Source organism: Sander lucioperca, chromosome 18 (assembly GCF_008315115.2).
Source record: "Sander lucioperca isolate FBNREF2018 chromosome 18, SLUC_FBN_1.2, whole genome shotgun sequence".
NCBI lineage: Eukaryota > Metazoa > Chordata > Actinopteri > Perciformes > Percidae > Sander > Sander lucioperca.
In genome coordinates, this window is record NC_050190.1 from 10,235,632 (window position 1) to 10,257,782 (window position 22,151).

General features: G+C 41.6%; 1 protein-coding gene across 6 annotated transcripts in view; it reads left to right on the forward strand.

The window, feature by feature from the left end:
* rps6ka1 (ribosomal protein S6 kinase a, polypeptide 1) overlaps positions 1-14,839 on the forward strand; it is a 52,994-nt gene extending 38,155 nt beyond the window's left edge. For 3 of the 6 annotated variants that reach the window (XM_031281576.2, XM_035994978.1, XM_031281591.2), the window contains exons 3-22: positions 5,265-5,381; positions 5,487-5,568; positions 6,622-6,702; positions 6,883-6,962; positions 7,116-7,222; positions 8,792-8,829; positions 9,367-9,509; positions 9,656-9,726; positions 9,859-9,947; positions 10,029-10,093; positions 10,249-10,351; positions 10,700-10,830; positions 11,224-11,349; positions 11,482-11,571; positions 11,666-11,824; positions 12,093-12,254; positions 12,343-12,419; positions 12,508-12,625; positions 12,729-12,866; positions 12,981-14,839. In XM_031281576.2, coding sequence (XP_031137436.1) covers positions 5,265-5,381; positions 5,487-5,568; positions 6,622-6,702; positions 6,883-6,962; positions 7,116-7,222; positions 8,792-8,829; positions 9,367-9,509; positions 9,656-9,726; positions 9,859-9,947; positions 10,029-10,093; positions 10,249-10,351; positions 10,700-10,830; positions 11,224-11,349; positions 11,482-11,571; positions 11,666-11,824; positions 12,093-12,254; positions 12,343-12,419; positions 12,508-12,625; positions 12,729-12,866; positions 12,981-13,103 — 2,100 coding nt within the window. In that variant the 3' untranslated portion in view covers positions 13,104-14,839. Of the gene's footprint in view, positions 1-627; positions 854-1,932; positions 1,987-3,147; positions 3,683-5,264; positions 5,382-5,486; positions 5,569-6,621; positions 6,703-6,882; positions 6,963-7,115; positions 7,223-8,791; positions 8,830-9,366; positions 9,510-9,655; positions 9,727-9,858; positions 9,948-10,028; positions 10,094-10,248; positions 10,352-10,699; positions 10,831-11,223; positions 11,350-11,481; positions 11,572-11,665; positions 11,825-12,092; positions 12,255-12,342; positions 12,420-12,507; positions 12,626-12,728; positions 12,867-12,980 lie in introns of those variants that run through there. The other 3 variants (XM_031281599.2, XM_035994977.1, XM_031281583.2) reach the window with 3 other exon arrangements.
* Positions 14,840-22,151: the final 7,312 nt, after the last annotated feature.

Genomic DNA, 22,151 nt, shown 5'->3' on the forward strand with positions numbered 1-22,151 from the left:
ACATGCCCTTACTTGGCTAAAGTGCCTCTCTCATGGCACTCTCTTTGGAGTGTTGGCCTGGCTGTAGACCTGCACTGGCCCCTTGTGTTTATCAAAGACCATTACACCACTTCTGTCTCTGACACAAGGTACATTTGATACAACAAGTTACTGAACGTGCAAGTGCTGACTCTAATTACATCTGATGCCTTTAGTTTAGCCAGGTGAGAATCCAAAGGAAAATACAAAGTTCAAACAGTATTCTGTTTGAACAGGATTCTTGGCAAGCATGCATTAGCATGCTATCAATTTCCTCCCATATCTGAGAACCCTGTGGTTGCCAACAGAGGCTTTTGTAATCATACTGAGTGCTTAATTATGCAAAGTGATTCTCTGTTTTGTTCAACCTCGCATCAAAGTGTGTAAAGCAGTTGAGTAGACTTGCTCTGTGCTCCTTCGACAGTGTCTGTTCTCTCTTGTCTCTTCCTTTGTCACCCTACCACTCCCTGCACCTGCTCTTTTTTTCTCCCAATCAGAAAATGCTTCCTAAGAGCCACTTCCTGCAGCCTCTAGTTCCTCTGGAACTATTTTCTCCCACTCTATCCTCAGCAAGTCAGTCTGCTGCTCATATCCATTTTTATAACTTCACTTCCTATTTTGTGTGTGTGTGTGTGTGTGTGTGTGTGTGTGTGTGTGTGTGTGTGTGTGTGTGCTCTGTCATTGTGGTATTGCATACAGAAAGTGTTGGCTAACTCTGACACAGAGGCTGTGTATTTGTAAGACCGTGAGTGTCAGAGATTCACTGACACTAGTGACATGGAAATATCTGGACATGTGGAGGCTCCTATTCCGCACCAAAACTCGCACACAAGAGGCAAGTGGCCGTTTTTTACATGTTTGTTTGTCTGTCGATGTGAAGTGAGCGTATCTGTGAGTGTAGGTGGTGCCAGGGTGATGGTTGTGTTGGGGCTGGGGACTTGCCTGAAGCCTCAGGCAGCTGTGTGGTATTTTAGGAGGAGAGGTAGGGGTTTCCTTTGAGGGTGGATGTGATGATGAGCTGCCATCTTCTCAGCTTGAAGTGCAAGGAAATGCAGGAAGACGTGTTTATCTTCCACCTCCTCTCACCCTAAAGCACCTCGTAAATGGTTAATTTTGCTGGTTCATTGAAACTCAAACTTCGCGTGCAGTCGATTTTCAGTGCAGTGCTAATGCAGGAACACGCTTTTCTGTTTCAGCATGCTACAGCATGTGTTCAGCCTGTGCATTGTTGCACTAAATAGTCAACAACACAATTAAATTGAAACAGTTCAGCATCTTGATGTGCCAAGGCCATTACATTCTTAAACAATAAGTGCACTATTTTAGTTTTACATGGTCTAGAGACCATGTTCACTATGTTCAAATGACCTCATTAAATCAGAATCAGAAAGCAGTTTATTGCCACAGTAGTGGAACTACATGGAATTTGCCTTGGTGAAAGGCTGAAACAGAAGACACCCAAATGAGTGTCTGCACACGCTCATTTCTGAATACTTTACATTCTAGATATTGCCAGCACCTTCATGCGTCATCAGTCCGATAAGTTTGGTAAAATTCAAAATGTCTCTGAGCAGCAGTTATACTGGGAAACCGAGCTCCCCGCTGTTAGCAGAAACATGTTTAAATCATTGAGCAGGAAGGAAGCAAGATCAGTTCACGAAAAGAGGAAGTGAGAACTAGGAGGGAAGAGAAGTTTCCTGTCACTAGTGTGGCAACCAACCTGTCATTTTCTTACCCTTTCTGTGTGTGTGTGTTTTGTGACCTGTGTGTTTTGTTGCACCTGCAAGGATACTTATCCATTCATGTCCAGTACATCTGTATTATCTGTATTTCCTTTGTATTGTAATTTACTTAATGCAAGTATGTTCTCCGTAACCGATGTTAACTTCCAACACAACCATCCTCCCCTCCCAGAACGAGTCTCATATCACCTGGATAGAGAGGGACTTTGCCAATATTAAAGTCCAGGTAAGCCCTGACCACTTCTACTGTACAGCTGCTTTATATCTGAGCAATCTGCAGCTCCCCCTTTGCAAACACACTCAGGCTGTTGCTTACAGTAACATCTCTGCATTTTATCCACTTCAGGATCACACACTTTTGCACTTTTGTCTCTCTGCCCTCTGGAACTTCAATTCACCAATTGCAAGATTGTTCAAATCAACCTTTTTTTCCGAGTATGGACTACAATGCTGTGTAATCAGATGTTTGTGAAATGTAGGTCAGCTGACAGCTCGCTACTGTTTGGTCAAGAGAGAAGTTGACTCATGCGCTGTATTTACATGGGTGTTTTACAGCCTATTCTCTCTTGTTGAAGAGGGATTTACTGCACAATGTGCAATAAAGTGAGGGATGGAGGAAAGAAAAAGAGTGAGAGGGCAATTAAGGACCGGAGAGAGCTGTTCTAAGAGACAGGATAAGCAGGAATAGACTATTATGAGAGGAAAGAGAGGAACATGCCTTTCCACAGACAGGAAAATCTCTGTCATCTGCAGGCCTTAGCAAGAGGGAACACCTCATCCTCTCTCTGCCCTCCTCCGCCCGTCCTCTCTCCCTCAAAACAGTGATAACATAGAAACACATGTATTGACATGTTGTATGATTTTCAATCGGGGCAGCAGAAAAACACTTTTTTGTCACTATTTCCACCTCTCTTTTTCCTTTGTATTTTTTCCAATTTCAATCCATCTCTCTCTCTCTTTATCTCGGTCTGTCTCTCTCTCTCTCTCTCTCTCTCTCTCTCTCTCTCTCTCTCTCTCTCTCTCTCTCTCTCGATTCAGTTTCAATTTAAAGGGGCTTTATTGACATGGGAAACAGACATTTATATTGCCAAAGCAAGTGTAAAATAAAAACAAAAATGTACATACAATAAGTAAAGATTAACTAGAACGAAGTGTGAACAGAGCTGTGTTATCAAATTATATAAATGAAAATAGGTAAAGTTTAACTAATATATACATATAGGCCTATATATACAGATTTTAAGATAACTTGAGGTCTCTCTCTCTCTCTGAGTTGAACACAGTGTCTATCTCTCTTAGCCGCAGATGTGTGTGTGTTTGTGTGTGTGTGGGACTTGTTGGGTGCAGGACTGTGAGAATAGGAGCAGGCTCTTCCTTCCTGCCCACTTTGGTTCCAGTTCACTTCAGCTGCAGTCAGTGACTGAGGACACGCAGGGCTAATCACAGCAACACAGAGAGCAACGCAGAGGGGGGGACAGCAGAGATAATGGAAGAGAAAATTAAGATGAAGAGTTAATAAAAATTCTAGCAGAAGGCCCCTGCAGAGAGAATAGATAAAGGGACGAGGCTGAGAGATTTTTCTATATTTACTTGATATCCACAAAACTAATTCTGACATGAGTGCTCAAATGAGTCTAAAGTGAGCTTATGGTGAGATGAGTTGAAGTTTAAGATGATTTATGTGTGGTAGCACAGTGTTTATCGGATTATGGACATGGGTCGGATGATGAAGCAGAAGTTTATGCAATGCTGAGATGGAAAAGGACAAGAGAAAGTTCACCCTGAGCCGCTTGCTGACCCTCTACCTGTCCAAAAAAAACAAAGCCTTGGCTGGCAGCCCTGCGCATGGTAACAACTGCAGATCAACAGCTGCAACTGGCAACAGCACTGACACTTTACCTGCGCCTAGGAACCACTGGACGGTAACGTGATACCTCTTTATGTTGGCATTTTTAACTCTGAGTAGTCTCCAGAGAGCGGTTAGTGACGCTATGTTGTCGTTAAGCACAGTCGTTTTTTAAAATGAACAAGCAGAGAGAAGTGGGATTTATAAACGCTGCAAAGTGCAGAAGAGGCTCGCTGTTATATGTGGTTGTTTAGAAACCAGGTGCAGCTGAGAGCCTGCATGTTCAACCAAGTCTGGTTTCCTGTTGTCAAATAAAGTCCCAGGCTAGTGGCCTGTGGTGTTGGCTGTTTATAGTTAAAAACTTCATTACTACTACTTCTTTGTTTTTTGTGAATTATAGATACATTATTTAGTTTAGGGTGGCAACTAATAATTATCTTCAATATTGAATAATCCGTCATGTATTTTTTCAGTGATTAATCAATTATATCTTTAAAATGTCAGAAAACAGGGCCTATGCCTATCACAAGTTCCCAGAACCCAAAATGATGTTTCACATTGTTCATTTTGTCCAATATCAATCAACAGTCCAAAACAAAAAGATATTCTATTAACGATCATATAAAAAATTGAGAAAAGCAGCAAATGTTCAGAGAAACTGGACCCAGAGAATGTTTGCCATTTATTGCTTGTTAAATCAAAAGGTGTTGTCACTTGAGTTACTGTCAACTAATTGAGTAGCTGTAATTGTTTAGCAGTAATTTAATAAAATATCAAAACCAATGACAAATGCCCATCACAAGTTTCACTTAAAGAACAAGCACCAGCAAAGCAAATATGTGGTACGTTTTGTCTATTATTTGCCGTGCATAATGAAGGTGTGCATTGTATCTGGTGGTGTCTGCAGACAGGCAAGATGTCCTACTTTCTAGTCCCACATTTTAAAATGCAAGTAACTGTGAACCTCCAGTTTAGATGAAAAAAAAAAAAAAAAAAGTTTCCCGAACAGCCACTCAGTTGAATTTAAACTGCTCCCTGGAGGTAACTAGCACTGTGCCTTGTCGTAGTCACAGAATGTGAAACTGAGAAGCCAGTCTCTAGAAAGAGACTTGTTGATGTTTTGATGCTTTACTGAAGGGTGTTGATGAGTTGTGGGTGAGGTTGACACCAGGTCAGCAGTTTGTTCATGTGGTGGAGTTGTCAGCAATGGCAGCTCTCCACCCTGTAAAGAACCCGAGAAGTTGTCTTAAAAGTCTTTTGTGGTTGTACAACTTAACATAACAAAAGTGAACCACTGGAGGCATTTTACATTGCATTGGTTGAAATGTGCACTGATGGTTTACGGTCACATGCTTGATGTTGCAGTCACCATCATTTCTAGAAACTACTTAAAAAAACCACATTGGCGAGAACCATTGGGTCTTATCACTCATTCTTACGCATATATCTAACTTTTGACTGCACTTCCTCTTTTTGAGGCGTTGTATTTTGATATACTGTCATTTAATGCAGATGACACTCCTGTGAAACAAATTTTACTTTTTGCACAGCAAACAATCTGACATCTTCTGCCCTTCACACAATCCTTACAAACACACTATGTTCATTGTTTACTGACTGGTTTATTATACTTTTGCCCTCTGCTTTGCACTCTTCAGGAAGATGGAGATATCAAGGAGATCAACATTACCCATGTGGTCAAGGAGGGCTCAGAGAAGGCTGATGCCTCTCAGTTTGAACTGCTCAAAGTGTTGGGACAGGGATCCTTTGGCAAGGTAACCACTGTCTCTGTTGCTTCCTTTGTCTGACATTGCTCTTTTCTCTCTCAGACTCTCAATCCCTGATCTGATATAACAGGGTTTTTGTTGGGCTTATTTCAGGTGTTCCTGGTGCGAAAGGTGACCCATCCCGATGCCAACCAGCTCTATGCCATGAAGGTCCTCAAGAAGGCCACACTCAAAGGTACAGTACTGTGATGTGCTTGAATGGTGTCATCACAGTAGGACATTTTTAAAGGCTGGCCGAAAAGGTTTGAATATCCTGACCCCAGCTGTTAACTTTGTAAAGCTCTGGTGGAGCACACCACCAGGTGCAGGACAGTTGCTCTCAGCTGATCTGACACATCCTGTTGTAAAGGGGATGCTCCCTCATGTAATTATTTACTGTAGGGCTGAAAGTCAGGAAATTAATCTACAAGTTTGATAATCAGTCGCTTATACCAGCTTCTCAAATGTGAGGACTTGCTACCATTCACTGTTCTGTGTAAATGAAATACTTTCAAGCAGACAGATGAATTTTTTTTTTCAATTTTACCTCAGGCTCCAGGAAATTAGGATGAGTAAGTTTAACTATTTTCTGACATTGATGATGAAAAAAGTAATTTGTTGCAACCCTGTATTCATTGTTTCTTTGGAGCTGCACCTTTCTTAGTTCCAAGTTCATGTAGGGTTGTTTCAAAAAGCTTTCTCTTTGGTTTTTGTGGTGATTTCATTCTATGTTTTGAAGTGGCAGTACCCTCCGTTTCATATAAAAGGGTGTATCTTTTCCTGTAACTCATACATAGTCAAAGTATGTAAGGAAACAGGAGTAAAACGACCACAGCTTGCAGGTTTTTTTTCTACTTTTGCAAACGGGTGGTCTGTTCTGTGGTCTTGTTCTTTTGAGAGAATCAGGACTTCCGATTTGTTCACACAGTCCCCCAAATTGATGTGGTGTGCAGATGTACACATTTAATTTTCATCTTCAAATTCAGTTTTTGTTGACATGAGCATTAAGCATGTTTTAGTATAGTAATATACTACTAGTTTCACTTTACTCACTATTCAGTCAGAGCACACTGAAACTCTGCATGGCCCGACAGCTTCTACGATTATAAATCAGCAAAATAATGATCCTTTATTATGCAGCCAACTAGAAACCCCATCTTTTTAGGCTGACTGGGCTTTGTCAGCCTACTTTTCAATATTGAAGTTTTATACATGCACACTAAACTCTGGGCTATTATTCGTCCTTCAGTGAGAGACCGTGTGAGAACAAAGATGGAGAGAGACATCCTGGCAGACGTCAACCACCCATTTGTTGTCAAACTGCACTATGGTGAGTCAGCCTGAAGATTTATTTATTAACCTTTACTTCCCAAACAAGTTTTATTGGATCTACTGATATCATTCCTGTATTTTATTGCTTTGAATTCCAGAAACTTTCCACAGTCATGTTTCCTGATTTACCGGTGAATTACATGTGTGTGTGTGTGTGTGTGTGTGTGTGTGTGTGTAGCATTCCAGACTGAAGGGAAGTTGTACTTGATCCTGGACTTTCTCAGAGGAGGCGATCTCTTCACTCGACTCTCCAAAGAGGTGGGAGTGATTCACTGGATTTATTGCTTTGCTGGCCAAAAAGTCAAGTCATTTATCTCACTTGATGACAAATGTGTATCTTTTTCTCCATTGTCTCGCTCTTGTGATGTTATTCTGTCTCATTGTTTCATTTCCATGTCTCATGCCTCCCAGGTGATGTTCACAGAGGAAGATGTGAAATTTTATCTAGCAGAGCTGGCGTTAGGATTGGACCACCTCCATGGCCTGGGCATCATTTACAGGGACCTCAAACCTGAAAAGTAAGAGCACAAAACATAAATGGACAAATGCATATTTGATGAATCATGCTTCTTGGATCTAAAAGCATCTGGATACAAGCTAGAGTCCTGTGTTGGACAAACGCATTAATGACCTTTCACTTAATTATTTTGAGACTGCGCTGGCCATAAGTAAGAAAATTCCTCAAACTTGGCTCAGTTTTACATTTGTAAAGCCAAATCTCATTTTATAAATCCTCAACTGTGAAACAACACGAAGACGGATGTACATTGCTGGGATAAAGCCTCCCTCCTTTACTGCTATCTCAGCTATCTATTTTTCAAGTGCACTGCTGCTGCATCCGGGACTTAGCTAGTCTGGCTATCACCAGACCAAGCTCAATCTTTTAAGATTGAACATTAATCTGGGGAGTCTGCTCTGTATTTTCTACTACACAAGAGGTCAACGGGCATAGTTCAGACTCTGTACGCAATTGGATAGTCCTTCAACCAATCAGACAACGATCCGGGTGACGTAGCAGCGACAGCGGCATCAATGGGTTGCTGCACTTCGGTGGCCACATGGTGGCCGCTATGTTGAATGTAAACAAGAAGCTGATTGGTCGCTTCTCTATTGTCATCGTGTTAAACCCGCCAATAGTGCGCCAGGTGGATAAGCCAGTTTGTGATTGGTCCCCGCAAAATTGTAACGGAAGCAAGATAGATAAACGTGCAGGTTTCCAGCCTGAGCTGCAGGGCGAAATCAAATCGCCGGCAGATCGAGCTGGGTTTACCCAGTCTAGGGCTTAGCACCACCCAAGACAGTTTTGATTGGTTTAAAGAAAATAGAAACAAGCCAGAGTGTTTTTTCCCCTATCCCAGAATAGATAATTAGTGTAGCCAGACCATGCGCCGGTGCTGACACAGCGCTGTGGAAATAGGTCTGGAGATACTACACAAAAACATGCATACATTCTTGTAGTCTTAATGAAAAAGCTGTTATCCCTGCTGCAGTGCTCATGGACGAGGCTTTTATTTGGGGTGATCATGCAATAGCCAAGAACCTGGACAAACAGCCATGCGTTTTTTATTCAGTGTTTGGAATTAAAACAAAACCTTTCTATCATATGAGGAGTCATTCTACTGCATTGCACTGTAAATGTACCCAGTGGAGTTTTTAATTTGCACTTTAAACATTTATAATTATCATTCCTCACCAAAATGCATTGTGTGTCCCTTAGGCCCAACAAACATTATGAATGCCAACCTGCCTCATTAAACATTTGCAAAGTATTTTGGAATTTTTAACCCTGCATTGTTTACATAAGCTTTTGGTCTTCTTCTCCTTTTTCATTAGTGCTTGACTTTTTATTGTACATTACTGCCATCAATTACTGATATACATTCCTCAAATCTTTCTGTAGTTTCCCCATGCTTTTGGCATGCACTTTCCATACAGTGCTGCTAGTTATCAAAAGTCAAGTACCTTTTAAGTTGTGAAGGTTATTACTATATTACAGACTCCACCAGAATGTGCAGTGTGTGATAAGTGTCTTAATGAGTAAAAAAAGAGATTCATTATTCTAACATTTGACAATGTTTTCTTTGTAGCATTCTCCTAGATGAGGAGGGACATATCAAACTTACAGGTGAGTCTCCTGCTCCGTCCTTCATAACCAGTCTCTCTCTTTCGGACACACACACCCACACAAACGCACGCACTTTCCTCTCCTCTACCTTGTTGACCTTCATTACTCACAGTGGGGTGACAGCCTTATCTAGCTGACTCCAGCTATCTGCATATGGGCCTGTACATGTTCCCTTAGTTAATTATTACACTTTATCTTTCTCTATCGTCATCCGTTATCACCGCCGCTAATTTACCCTCGGGTCCTGCCACTATTGAACCAAAGGTGACCGTAGGAGATTATAGAGAGGCAATATAACAAGTCACACTAAGAGACAAATGCAGACAAGATAAAGTGCTGTAAAAAAAGTGTTTATTATATTTCATTAACTTCAGTCTATTGACAGTTAAACATTTTTTAAAGTGATGTCAGTCATATTATGATAATATATAATGATATGTAAATCATTCAGAATAACAGCCAGCACACTACAGTAGGGTGATACACTCTGATGCTGTGTAGTAATGTGCTGAATGTGTCTTGTGATGTGTTTTCCAGATTTTGGCTTGTGTAAAGAAGCAATTGATCATGAGAAGAAAGCGTATTCCTTCTGCGGTACTGTGGAGTACATGGCACCGGAGGTTGTGAACAGGCAGGGACACGACCACAGTGCCGACTGGTGGTCATTTGGAGTACTAATGGTAAGCAGGTGCATTTATAATAATTTCAAGCCATAATGTAAATAAGTTTGTTTCTATATTATACAGAGCCCTTTAACATAAACATTCTACTGTACTTATGTATGCACATATACATGTAGATTACATTAGTATGTTCTGACTCCCAGTTTGAGATGTTGACCGGAGCGCTGCCATTTCAAGGGAAGGACCGCAAAGAAACTATGAACCTGATTCTAAAGTGAGTATTTTTAAGGTTGAAGAGTAACCCAACACAGAAGCCAGTTGTCACACATAGTGATGCTATTTGAAATGCCTCTTTTCATATCTGGTGAAATAATTTGAGCTGCGTGCTGTCTGTTTCTCCCCGTAGGGCGCGTCTGGGAATGCCTCAGTTCCTGAGTGCGGAGGCCCAGTCTATGCTCAGGGCTTTGTTCAAGAGGAACCCTGCCAACAGACTGGGTTAGTATCAACTTATGAATGTTACTTTCATATTATCTGTTTCTTCATACATGTGTCATTGGTTGAGATGTTTCTTTACAGGATCTGGTGCTGATGGTGCAGAAGAGCTCAAACGGCATGGTTTCTTCTCCACCATAGACTGGAATGTGAGTGTCTGACGGTCAAGGATATTTTGAGATTACATTGTGCACAGAATAAAACACACTGATAGGATTTCCATTTAGAATAACCATAAATCTTTGTGGAAGGAAAACCTTCAACTCTGCTATGGTGTGATTAAAAGTCCTTTATTTCGTTTTAGAAACTCTTCAGAAGAGAATTAAAACCTCCGTTCAGACCGGCGGTGGCGCGTCCGGACGACACCTTCTACTTTGACTCTGAGTTCACCTCCCGCACCCCTAAAGGTCAGAGATCAAAGCTGCATGTTGCCTATTATTTGACTCCATGTCTTTTCCCTCTCTGAAAGCAGTTTAGTGGAAGTATTATGTTCGTATGTTTTCCTTTTCAGCTTAAAAAACAAAATCGACACAGGATGTTTTTTTTGTTTAAAGGAGACCCAATTGTGATTACAGCACTATTAAGATGCAATTTATCTTTATTTATTATTTATTATATTATAGCAGTGCTCATAAAAAATACATAAGCTTGAAAGCATGGTTTATTGCAATGGGATATTTGAACACGGACATCTCAAACATTACTTTCAAAACATACTTCTCCCTTAATTCAATACTTTCCTCATTATCTTCCAGACTCCCCTGGCGTGCCCCCCAGTGCCGGCGCTCACCAGCTCTTCCGAGGCTTCAGCTTTATTGCGTCGACTCTTTTGGAGGAGGAAGGTTCAGTGGAGCCAGCCAAGCCCCCTCCGCACCCAGTAGTCCAGGTCAGAATAAGTAGTGGCTTCACCGTGTTTTTCTTCATTTATACAACACTGCCTTAAATCTAGTGATTTCTTTACTTTTACTGTGCTGGATTCATCACACAAATCAGCTATTTAAAACAAGAGGGGGGGGGTGTGACATATGTGCAAGGTGTGTGTGTAAGGCAGACAGAGAGAAGAAGGGAATGAAATAGCTTAACAGAGGTACATGGCTTCAGATCCTGTTTCATGCCTGACAGGAGCATTAATTAACGGTGTGCTAGATTGGGAGAGACAGTTTTACAATGAGAGAGACGGAGAATCCGCTCCTTCCGGAAAACCACCGACATCTCTCTACCTCATCAGCTCTCTCAGTCCTCCACACCTCTGCTTACCCCCGCTCTTCTTCCTCTGCAGCAATTACACGGGAAGAACCTGCTGTTCAGCGACGGCTACATATTGAAGGAAGACATCGGCATGGGCTCCTTCTCTGTCTGTAAACGATGTATCCACAAAGCCACCAACACAGAATACGCTGTCAAGGTATGAACACACACACATAAGAAAAAGTCACACACCAGAAACTGCAGCCACAATAAAACATCAAACAACAGTCACAGCTGTATCTTATTAACATATATAACTACATTATTATCAATATATTGTGATTGACAGATGATTGATAAGACCAGTACAGACCCCTCTGAGGAGATTGAGATTCTACTTAGATATGGACAGCACCCCAACATCATCACACTGAAGGATGTGAGTATAAAAACGCACTATTAATTTCCTTGGGCGTTAAGTGTGCCGAAACGTCACCGTTGGTGATATGATAATGTGTGTGTTTCTGTCTCAGGTTTACGACAACGGTAAGCAAGTGTTCATGGTGACGGAGCTGATGCGTGGAGGAGAACTGCTGGATCGGATCCTCAAACAGAAGTTCTTTTCGGAGAGAGAGGCCAGCGCTGTGCTTCACACCATCACCAAGACTGTAGAGTACCTGCACTCACAGGGGGTGAGGCAGACTAAAAAGTATTAATAGTGCCAGTGTCTTCTGGGGACAAATAAAAACTGCATGAAAATCCGCTGAAAACAATCTTCCCCTTTAAAAAAAAATAAAATAAGAATCTAACTGTTAAAATCAGTAAAAACAACCCGATGAGCCTTATTATATTATCATACAGTATTCAGTTTTCTGTTGCTTTACTTTGTCGTGCTACAGTTACTTGCATTAATCCTCTGTACTGTCCATTTACTCTATTCTATTTTCTTTCATCCTCCAGGTGGTGCACAGAGACCTTAAGCCCAGCAACATCCTCTATGTTGACGAGTCGGGGAATCCAGAGTCTATCAGGATCTGTGACTTTGGCTTCGCTAAGCAATTGCGTGCCAACAACGGTCTGCTGATGACCCCGTGCTACACTGCTAACTTTGTAGCTCCTGAGGTGAGCAGAGGCACTTTTCACTCTAATACCTTGAATGATGTTTAATTGAAAGTTTACAGTGTTAGAAATTAAATGTGTGTCATTATAGGTGTTGAAGCGTCAGGGCTATGATGAAGGATGTGACATCTGGAGTCTGGGAGTCTTACTGTACACCATGATGGCCGGGTAAATACAACACTTTTTCTTGAACAGATTTGTCTTTCTCACTGCTCATCATAATCACTCAGTCATCTTTCTCCTTTTCTTTCACCAGTTTTACTCCATTTGCCAACGGACCTGAGGACACCCCAAATGAGATCCTGAACAGGATAGGCAACGGTCACTTCAGTCTGGCTGGAGGCAACTGGGACACTGTGTCTGAGGCGGCCAAGGTAGAGCTACAAATCTGACTGACAGCTCCTTTGCTCATGTTCCTCAGAGACAACTCCAGTCTCCATCTGTCACAATTTCATATTTAATGTGTGCTACTTCTAGGACCTTGTGTCCAAGATGCTTCATGTGGACCCCCATCAGAGACTGACTGCTAAGCAGGTCCTCAAACATCCCTGGATTGTTCAGAGAGACAAACTACCCAACAGCCAGCTCCCACACCAGGACCCCAAACTGGTCAAGGTAACAGATCTTAAAATGACTGTAATTACGGCTAAATGGCTTTCATGTTTTATACCCACATTTTGGATAGTTGGTTATATGAGCTGCAATCACCATGCTGCTGTTTATATACAGGGTGCGATGGCAGCCACCTACTCTGCCCTGAAGAACTCCCAACCAACTCCAGAGCTCAAGCCCATCGAGAGCTCCTTCCTAGCTCAGAGGCGCGTTAAAAAGCTTCCCTCCACCTCCCTGTAGAGACTCAAATCCACCAATCGGCTCACTGGAGACTAACCAAACCTGCACCTCCTGACTCCAACCGCCCAGTTAGCACGGGGACTCAAGTGTCCACCCGCCTCTACCAGCCAAGGAACACTGACTGTGGTCAGTTGTCCTGCTCTTGCTATCATCCTCCTTGTATGGGCTCGTCAGCTGCTGTTTGCCAGTCTCCTTGGACTAGCAAAAAATCGTGAAGATAGATGGGGGCGATGAGGGCAAAAAAAATGTCTGCAGGTTTCTGGCAGATGTGGTGTGTGTGTGTGTGTGTGTGTGTGTGTGTGTGTGTGTGTGTGTGTGTGTGTGTGTGTGTGTGTGTGTGTGTGTGTGTGTGTGTGTACCTGTGTCTGTGTGTGGCCACAGAGTCGATTCAGCCATGTTTTCAATTGTGACAATGAAAGTTTTCTCCTCATCATTGCTGTGATTAGTTGTCATTCAGCTTGCTGCACGCCTGTCTGTCTGACTGTTTTATTGCCGACAGCACAAAACCACGTTACTGTCCAACTGCTGTTAATTGTTTTTGAAAGAGCATTGTTAACATGAATATTAAACATTTCTGCCATAAATGCCTCTTTGGCTTTGGTACAGCCAGAATATGTGGATTCTGGGAAATGTCAAATGCCGATGTCTTGGTTAATGTCAATCTATTTTGTGTGTGTGTGTGTGTGTGTGTGTGTGTGTGTGTGTGTGTGTGTGTGTGTGTGTGTGTGTGTGTGTGTGTGTCAGTTGCATGACTTGCAGTGTGTGCGTGTACTGTCTTGGCGGGATGCAGGGTCATGTGCATGGTCCGGTGATGTGATGATGTCATGTGGCTTCCTCGTTTTTCTATGCTCCCTTTTCTCTGCTTGGTCAACTTGCTGGCAACCATTTGAGATGTCTATTATTTTTATTACTACAAAAACTAGTAAATAGGTGGCTTTCTGTGAAAGAAAACTTGCCCAAGGAACAATGTGGCATGTTAGAATTCTATATATTTGCTTTGTTTTCTTGTTTTTTCAATTTTTTTTCTCCACTGTTTCTTGGATAATGCATAGTGAATGCTGTTTCCTGTGTTGGCTGCTTTTGTTGTTGATTGTTTTTTTTTTCGTTTTGTCCAAAGAAAGTGGTGATTAAAAAATAGTGAAGACATGCTGAGCACATCACAGGTCTCTCCTTCTGTTCTGGGATGTGAAAGGGAGGAAAAGCTGACTGTATCTTTATTTGAGCACTCCAACACAGCCTCTCTCCCCCCTTAAAAACCATCAAATCACTGGTTGCTAATATCACATAGACCTTCAGCAGTTGTGTGTTGAACTCTTTCATGCATGATATGTGAATCATTCTGTTGATTATATAACATGTTTTCATTTTAATGACGCTCAATCCAAGACATCCTTAAGAAGAGTAAATGTGTCTCATTGTACGTAGCTTCACCGGATAGGTCCTGCTTTCAGCTCGGTGCCTGGACCTACAGGTGAGGCAGAATGTCTTACATGGATAACACATGATGAACAAACCAAACAGCCTCTGCATGTGTAGAAGGGAAGACCTGTGTGTATGGCTAAAAAAAATCTATGAACCAGCTGTCTTACCTCAAAAGGGATCAAAGTTGTATTCTTGTTCTTGTTTGGTGGCAAAACTCTCCCTTGTTTGACTAAATTTATGGTAAGATGTTATTGTATGATAACATTGAAGAATTTTATATCTTACAAATATTAAAATTCAGTTGCTACGACAAACTGTCTCTTTTCGGTTTTATTTATGCTTTAAAGTGGTTTAGTATTACACTTCAATAAAGTTAGGTCACTCACAATTCCAAGCAGCCAGCTTCCCAGCAGAGGCTAAGATTTAGTCATTTAGAAATACAATTCTGGATTAATGCATGACGTAAAACTTCTTGTTACTGCTGTTATTTATCATTATTCTACAATGGTGTTTATTTAATTATGCTTCGCTCAAGAGGGTGCTATGTGGAGATAGCTCCATGCTGCTGCAGCACCCTCAGCACCCTCCTTACCGCACCCTTGTCGATGTTAAAAATTTTTGGCTAAGTCCTGGATCTTCACAATCCTACCTACGGCACCTTTAAACTATAAAGTGTATTCTTTACAGGTACAGGGTGTTTAGTGTTACAGGGTTATTGCATGTGAATTGTTACTGACGTGTGACTGATAAGTGTCCATCAGAGTAATGACCTGTGGAAAGAAACTGTTCTTGTGTCTTTTTTCTTTGCATACAGTGCTCTATAGCACCTACCAGATGGGAGAAGTTGGAGCAGGTTGTGTTCAGGTTGTCAAGGGTCTGCAGTGATGTTTCCTGACTCTGGACATGTATAAGTCCTACATGTAGGGCATTACATGCTATTATACGTTATAATATTATCTTCTATTACATGGTACAACCTATTATTAACCTGTATATCTGACACCTCAGCTTCTGCCTTCTTGTGGACTCACAGCTTGTTGTGTTTCCACAGCTGGTCACTGGAGGGAGATAAAGTGCAAACTTGTTTTGATGTAAAACTTAACCCTGGCTCGCCTAGTTAAATGCTTTTCAGTCAAAGCACTCAGTACTGACCATGACTGATACCACTGACTCTTCTTTACTCTTTATTTAACTACTGCGTTACCCGTGTGGTAACATACAGATTGAATAAAACGTACATATTTCTTCTGTAAATGATGGCTTCACATAACTATTGCACAATCTGTCATGTTAAATGCAAATTGATTTATGTTTATACATGCACATTGGAGACAGCTTACATAATCTGTATGTAAATTACTTTTTGCTTCAGCGCTCTCTCTTCTTGCCTTTAGCATTTTAATGTTCTCTTATTCCATCTCATCCTCCTCGTGCACTTTCCTTCCTCCAGTATGCAAACACTGTAACACCATGAACCAAACCAAACTCTGCTTTACAGTATTAATTTGTAGTATCACCACATACTTCTGCCTCTGTATGCACAGCAGCACTCACTTACACAACAGTCACACAGTAACTGCTGGTCCTGCTTTGGTCTGGTCTTTCTCACTCGCCTGTATTCTTCTGACAAGATTTATGCTGGAAAGATCTATTGTACACGCTCGAGTCCAAGAGAAATGCTGTCTTAAATGATTTATATACTGACACACATTCATACGCCCATTGAGTTTTGCTCTCTGTATTTTGACGTCACCGTATACCAGTAATTCACACTAAAATGAATGACTTCCTGCTCTTTGCATGCATGCATGCACACTCAAATAGACTCAATGACTCAGCCTGCAGCAGCAGCGCTAAGCCACTATATTGATTACAGAACAGTGAAAACTAGCATCAACAACATCATCTGTCTCCTGTCTCAGGAGAGAAGAAAGGAGTGCAGTTTTTATCTAGGGCCTGTCTCCTCGGTTTACTGCAGTTGTCAGCTGAAGCTCCTCTGCTCAAACGGAAGCTACATTTTCTTTTGTTTTTGTAAGAAGGGTGTGAGCGTCTGAGTGTATATGAAAGAGTGGGTGCAGATCCTATTCTGATCTGAGCTGTAACATGATACTGCCCAGGGCTGAATATTTTAATAGAAGGTCTTTGTTTATGTTTTTCTCTGGATAATGTGAGTTATAGTTGTGATGTGCTGCTCATATCATCCCCTGTGGTTCTGTTAAATTGCATATGCAAGCACAAACACCTAAGATTGACACTTAATCTCACTTTTCCTCTCTCTATTTCAAGTCTTCAAGGGTAAAGTATCATTTGCATGGTAACACAAAACGTCATTCTAACCCTGCACACAAACACAATGCTAGCTTTTCTCCATACAACTGACAGATGACAATGGTTCTTGTGTACCTGTCATCTAGTTACTAGATGCATGGGATATGTGACCTGGTGCATGCAATGTATATAATAATAGCTGCTACAGCAGGTTGCAATAAAGGTTACCCAACATTGCTGCTATAAAGTTCCAGAAGTGACAAAACGTGCAACTACATACCTAAATAAAAATATATATATTTTTTTAAAAGCTTCGCTCTTTTTATTATCCTCTAAATCAAGCAGTCTGTACAGTATTTACGTTGATGTTAGACACACATGTACACACACACACACACTGATGCTAAAGTTGAACATCTGAGGGAAACTCTAAATACTGAATCAGTTATTTTAACCAAAAGCAAGGTAAAGGAACACAGATGCTCACACTCCTCCATGGGCACACACACACACTACACACACAGATTAAAGTAATCTGGAACAGAGTGTGGGGTATGAGAGATTAAGATCAGGCTTTCATCACAATTTTAGCAATAAAGAGACAAGAGAGGAATGGAAGGGAAAGGACTGAGATAATTGTATTTTGAAAGGATTAGGTATTTAGACACGTGTGTGTGTGTGTGTGTGTGTTTGTCTGCTGCGTGCTTGTAAATGTAGAATAATGTGTCCAAGTAAATGTGTTTGACTTTGTCATGGTAAAGGATTTTTGCGTTTGCAGGCAGGCCTGCTGCTCAAGATGTTTTCCAATTATGATGGCAATATGTGTATGCAGCTCTGTAGGCACTATGTGGGATTAGTTTACAGTAAGTGTTTTTTAATTGTGGGATGTTGCGCAATCACTACAATCTTCCAAAAATGGGCATCATGTTAAAAAAAATAAACTTCACTGAAGCATCTTGTCTAAATCTTTACTTCCTCAAGCAGGCACATTTATTGCACCACTGCATACATCTAAAGAAAATTGTGCAACACATGCAAGTACACCTAGGCTGCACCACGTTACCCTCAAACATCAGTGGATATTCTAAACATAGGCTATAATTTGTGTGTCTCTTAAAGTAGTATTCAACATATCCAGTCTTTTGTGTACACTGCTTGATACTATGCAAAATCAAAGCTTCTTCATGAACTTTTTGATATTTTAAAATTGTGTAGATTTAACTCTCTCAACATGCTTTATTATTTAAATTTATATTTTACCTTTGTCTCATGCTGCTCTACAGCAGCACACTCCCCAGATCCTCTTTATGACTCTCATCCTTATTTTCTGGCTTTGTTTAATATTACAGTAGGATGAAGACCTGAAGAACAGTTTTCTGTATGTACAGTATTCCTTCTATAGTCACATGAAATACAACTTTCCCTTTTACTTTCTTTTGCTTCTCTGTCTTTGTATTTCTCTGCCTTTCTCTCTCTTCTCTGTAGAGATCAGTAGATCAGTAAAGCTAAAAGCAGGAGAGCCATCACTGCTGCTGCTAATGCAATGCCAATCCTGAGATAAAAGCAAAGAGCTAAGTAAACACTCAGATTTGCATGTGTGTGAGTGCCAAGCACAAGGTCTGACCTGCTAAAAGCTTTATTGTTTTGATTCACACTAGCTGAAGGAGTTATTTAAAATATTACATTGTGTATAGTTGTGTATATGAGTGTGCCTGTGTGTGTGTACTGTGTACTGTATTTGAGGGAAAATATTCAGTGTCTTATTTCATTTCTCTTTCACAAAACCAGTCAATATTTCCGATGATGGAGAGGGTAAGCTTAGCTGCAAATGGAGTGGATATTACAACAAGCAGACAATGAAAGAAGAAAAAAATCAAGGTATTATATAGCAATGACGTAACTACTTGTTATCTGAATTTATGAAGTGGAAACTGGTTATTATTGCTGCGACAATTTAGATGTGAAACATGAGTTCAGGTTTCAGTTTTTCATGTTGCAGCACTGCTGTAACGATGTGATGACCTTCAGTAGGCCACAGAACGGGTACCAGAGCAACATATTTAGATTCAGGATTACACACATCACAATGGCTTTAATTTGGGTTAAGTGCTCTGAAAAAATGGTTTAATGGAGTGTAGAGATTGTGTTTTCACTTCACCCTTTGTTTTTTTCTACTTAAAAACTGCTTTAAAAGAACATTTAATTTGGGCACCTTTTCAAAGGCGTTTATGTAATTTGATGCTCACTTCATCTGTTTGAATAATTATATTCAAGAGCACAGGGCAGGATGACAAACATACAGCTGGCTACACACAACAATATTTGCAGCCCAGTATCATTTTTTTGGCACTTAAGTGCATTTTGTGTGTTGTGCCAGAGAATAGTATGAATCCAATGTAACTAATCAAATTTACAACATTTGAATACAATCTTTTTTTCCCTAAGCCACCAGATTTGCTGCAAATACAGTTTCTTAGCAACAGCGAGTCTTCATCGCTTCCCATTTGAGTGCAAAAATATGAGCATAAATGTCAACAGTAACCTATTGTATAGTGTTTTTGTTACTAGAGGAAATCTAAATGTGCATGTGTGTGCCCTGCTGGTTTTTTTTTGTATGTTTTTGGAAATATATTTTATATATATATGCACCAGTGTTACTTATATGTGACTTAAAGGGGAAGATATTGTTTACGGGAAGGCTGTGAGCTGCAAAATCGGTCAGAAGAGGGAGGGAATGAGTACTGGGAAAGGGCGATAACGCTGAGCAGCAAGGTGATAAAGGGAAGAGAGAAATTGGAGCATCACCCCTCCCTCCTGCTTTTGCCATCTGATGTCGTACAGTGTTGCTAGGGGCAACCATCCGAGCAGAAGAAAGGGAGAAAGAGGGAAATGAGACCAGCTGGTAGGAGGAATGGCAGCAGAGCTAAACAGCATCAGCAAAGAGGAGAGAGACCTGCATGTCTTGCCTCACTCTGCCTCGCTTGACTGAGCAGAGCTGATCGAAGCAGAGCTCCAGATGACGACGATGAAGCAAAACACTCAAGCAGAGGACACGACATCCTGCCAGCATCAGCAGCAAACAGGCTGGCTGCCCAATCATCAGCTGACATGCTCATGAGTTCAGCAGCCAATGGGCTGCCAGGAGGCTCCTCCCCAGCACAACCACTTAGATGCAGAGACGGCACTAGCCCGACTCAGATCTCTTATTAATGAATGGAGCAGTTCCCAGGCTCCATCACTGCATATCTCCGCACTCTTTGCTCTGCTGCTCTCTGCATTGACACAGAAAGGCGAGAACAACATCAACAGCGACAACAAGGACAGCAGCAACACAGGAAGAGCAGTGGCCATGAAGAGACGACAAAGAAATGCAGACACCCATGAAGAGTACATGGCTGCAGCTATTAAAAACAAGGACCCACATCCTGATATCCACCCACCGGATTCACCTTCTCCATCATCATCTTCTCACCCTCTTCCTCCATTAGCCATGCCACCTTCTACATCTGCCTCTGCACTCTTGGCACTGGCCTCTCCAGGCACCAGACGCTCCATTTCAATGGGAGACTTCCGGAGGGTGACAGGGGCTCTGCTAACCGGTTCTGAACCCCCGTCCACCTCTGCCACGGCACCCTCCTCCAAGCTCGTCACCCCCAGCTCCAGCATGGAGTTTGAAGCAGCTCGACGGCGCCTCCTGGAGGTGGAGGAGCGTCAACGCGTCATCAGAGAGATGGAGCGACGGCTGGAGGAGCTCAGGGAGGTGTTTGTGCGCTCAGAGCAGGAGGTGGTGGTTCACGGGGAAGTGGTGTCGCGGATATCTAGTGCAGCCCAACAGGGGGAGCTGTACGTGGTAGAGAACAGCCAACGGCTGAAGAAAGGCCTAAGGTTTAAGAAACATCGACCCACCATCGTCTTCTCCTCCATGCTGGGACTCCGCACGTGCCTCCCCTGGCCTGTGAAGTTCAAATAGGTCATCAGAGACTTGCATTTCCAACATCGCTTAGGAAATGTGCTTTACATAAACAGTTGGATAGAGCTTCATTCTTTAGCTATCACTTATTGACACGGCTGCTCTCCAGTTTCTCTACTCTTGTATCCTGAGGCTGGTCCTCCAGATCTTTAGAGTGCCTAAATTAATCACAAATGCTAGTAAGGAGCTTGCTGTTCAGTGCATTTCTGGGAAAATTCTTTGGCTAGCAAAACAATCAAATCAGTACCAGTGCAATGTGAACAGGATGTCATTATGTCTTCATTGTTTTCAAAGATGCTTTGCTGCTTGCAGTTTGGTGTGGTGTTGCGTAGGAGACATTGTGTATTGATATGTAATCGGATGAGTCATTTTTCAGGTGATGTAGTAGAGGAGTGGTTCAGACAAGCCTGCGAGGTAACAAGAGCTTTGTTGTATGTCTATTGACTTATGCAGCAATCAATGAAAAGCCAATAAGGATTATGTCATGTTAACCTTTTCAAAGAGGAGAAAAGGGTACAAGTGACAGAAAAAGAGACAAAGAGACAGGAGAAAGCATGGAAAAACCTTCCTCTCCAGCATGTCTTGAGAGAAGTGAAGTGCGGTGAAAGAGAATCAGAGGTGAAGCTATGAAAGGGATTGCTGCACTGTTACATAAACCAAGGATGCAGTAAAGAAGCGGAAAATAGAAAAGAGTCTGGAAAAGAGAAAATGCACAAAGTGTGGAATTCAGATGGCCGAGACAGAAAACGTGCCATGGCTTCTCTGTGACCACTCTTCCACTACCACAACCCTTGCTTTTGGCAGCATAATCAAAGAAAAAGCAAGAGAGCAGGAGAGCAGTTCAAGCTGGGACAATTCCACCTGTGGCCTCTTTTTATTCAGTCACCTAGCAACCACTCATCTCTCAATCCTAAATCCGCTTCCACAAACCTACAGAATGTATCCAGCAGAGCACTGTAACTACAACAATACTAGATAGCTGTAGAGGTCTCCAGAATGATTTTGAAACTAGTATTTATGCTGCATTTATTTAAAGTAAATTAGAACTGGCTATATAGTCAAACATATTATTAATTAAAGCAGTTAGCAATTAGCAACCTGCTAATTTATTCTATGATTAGGGGTTGCAGTTAAAGTTAAGCCATGCATGCATCGGCAAGAAATGCTAAGATAGGCCATCACTGTTAGCTGATTGTGTTTTGGTGTTGTGTATGACAATGGCAAGCTATTTAGAGTTGCAGTTTTGTCCTTTGAATGACACAAGTATAGTGTTTGGTGTGCACAATAATAGCTTTACTGGTATCATAATCAGCTTTTTTGTGCATATAGGGAAGTTAGACAATATATCACAGTTCAGGGTTTGAATGTCAAGTCAAAGCCAAACGGTT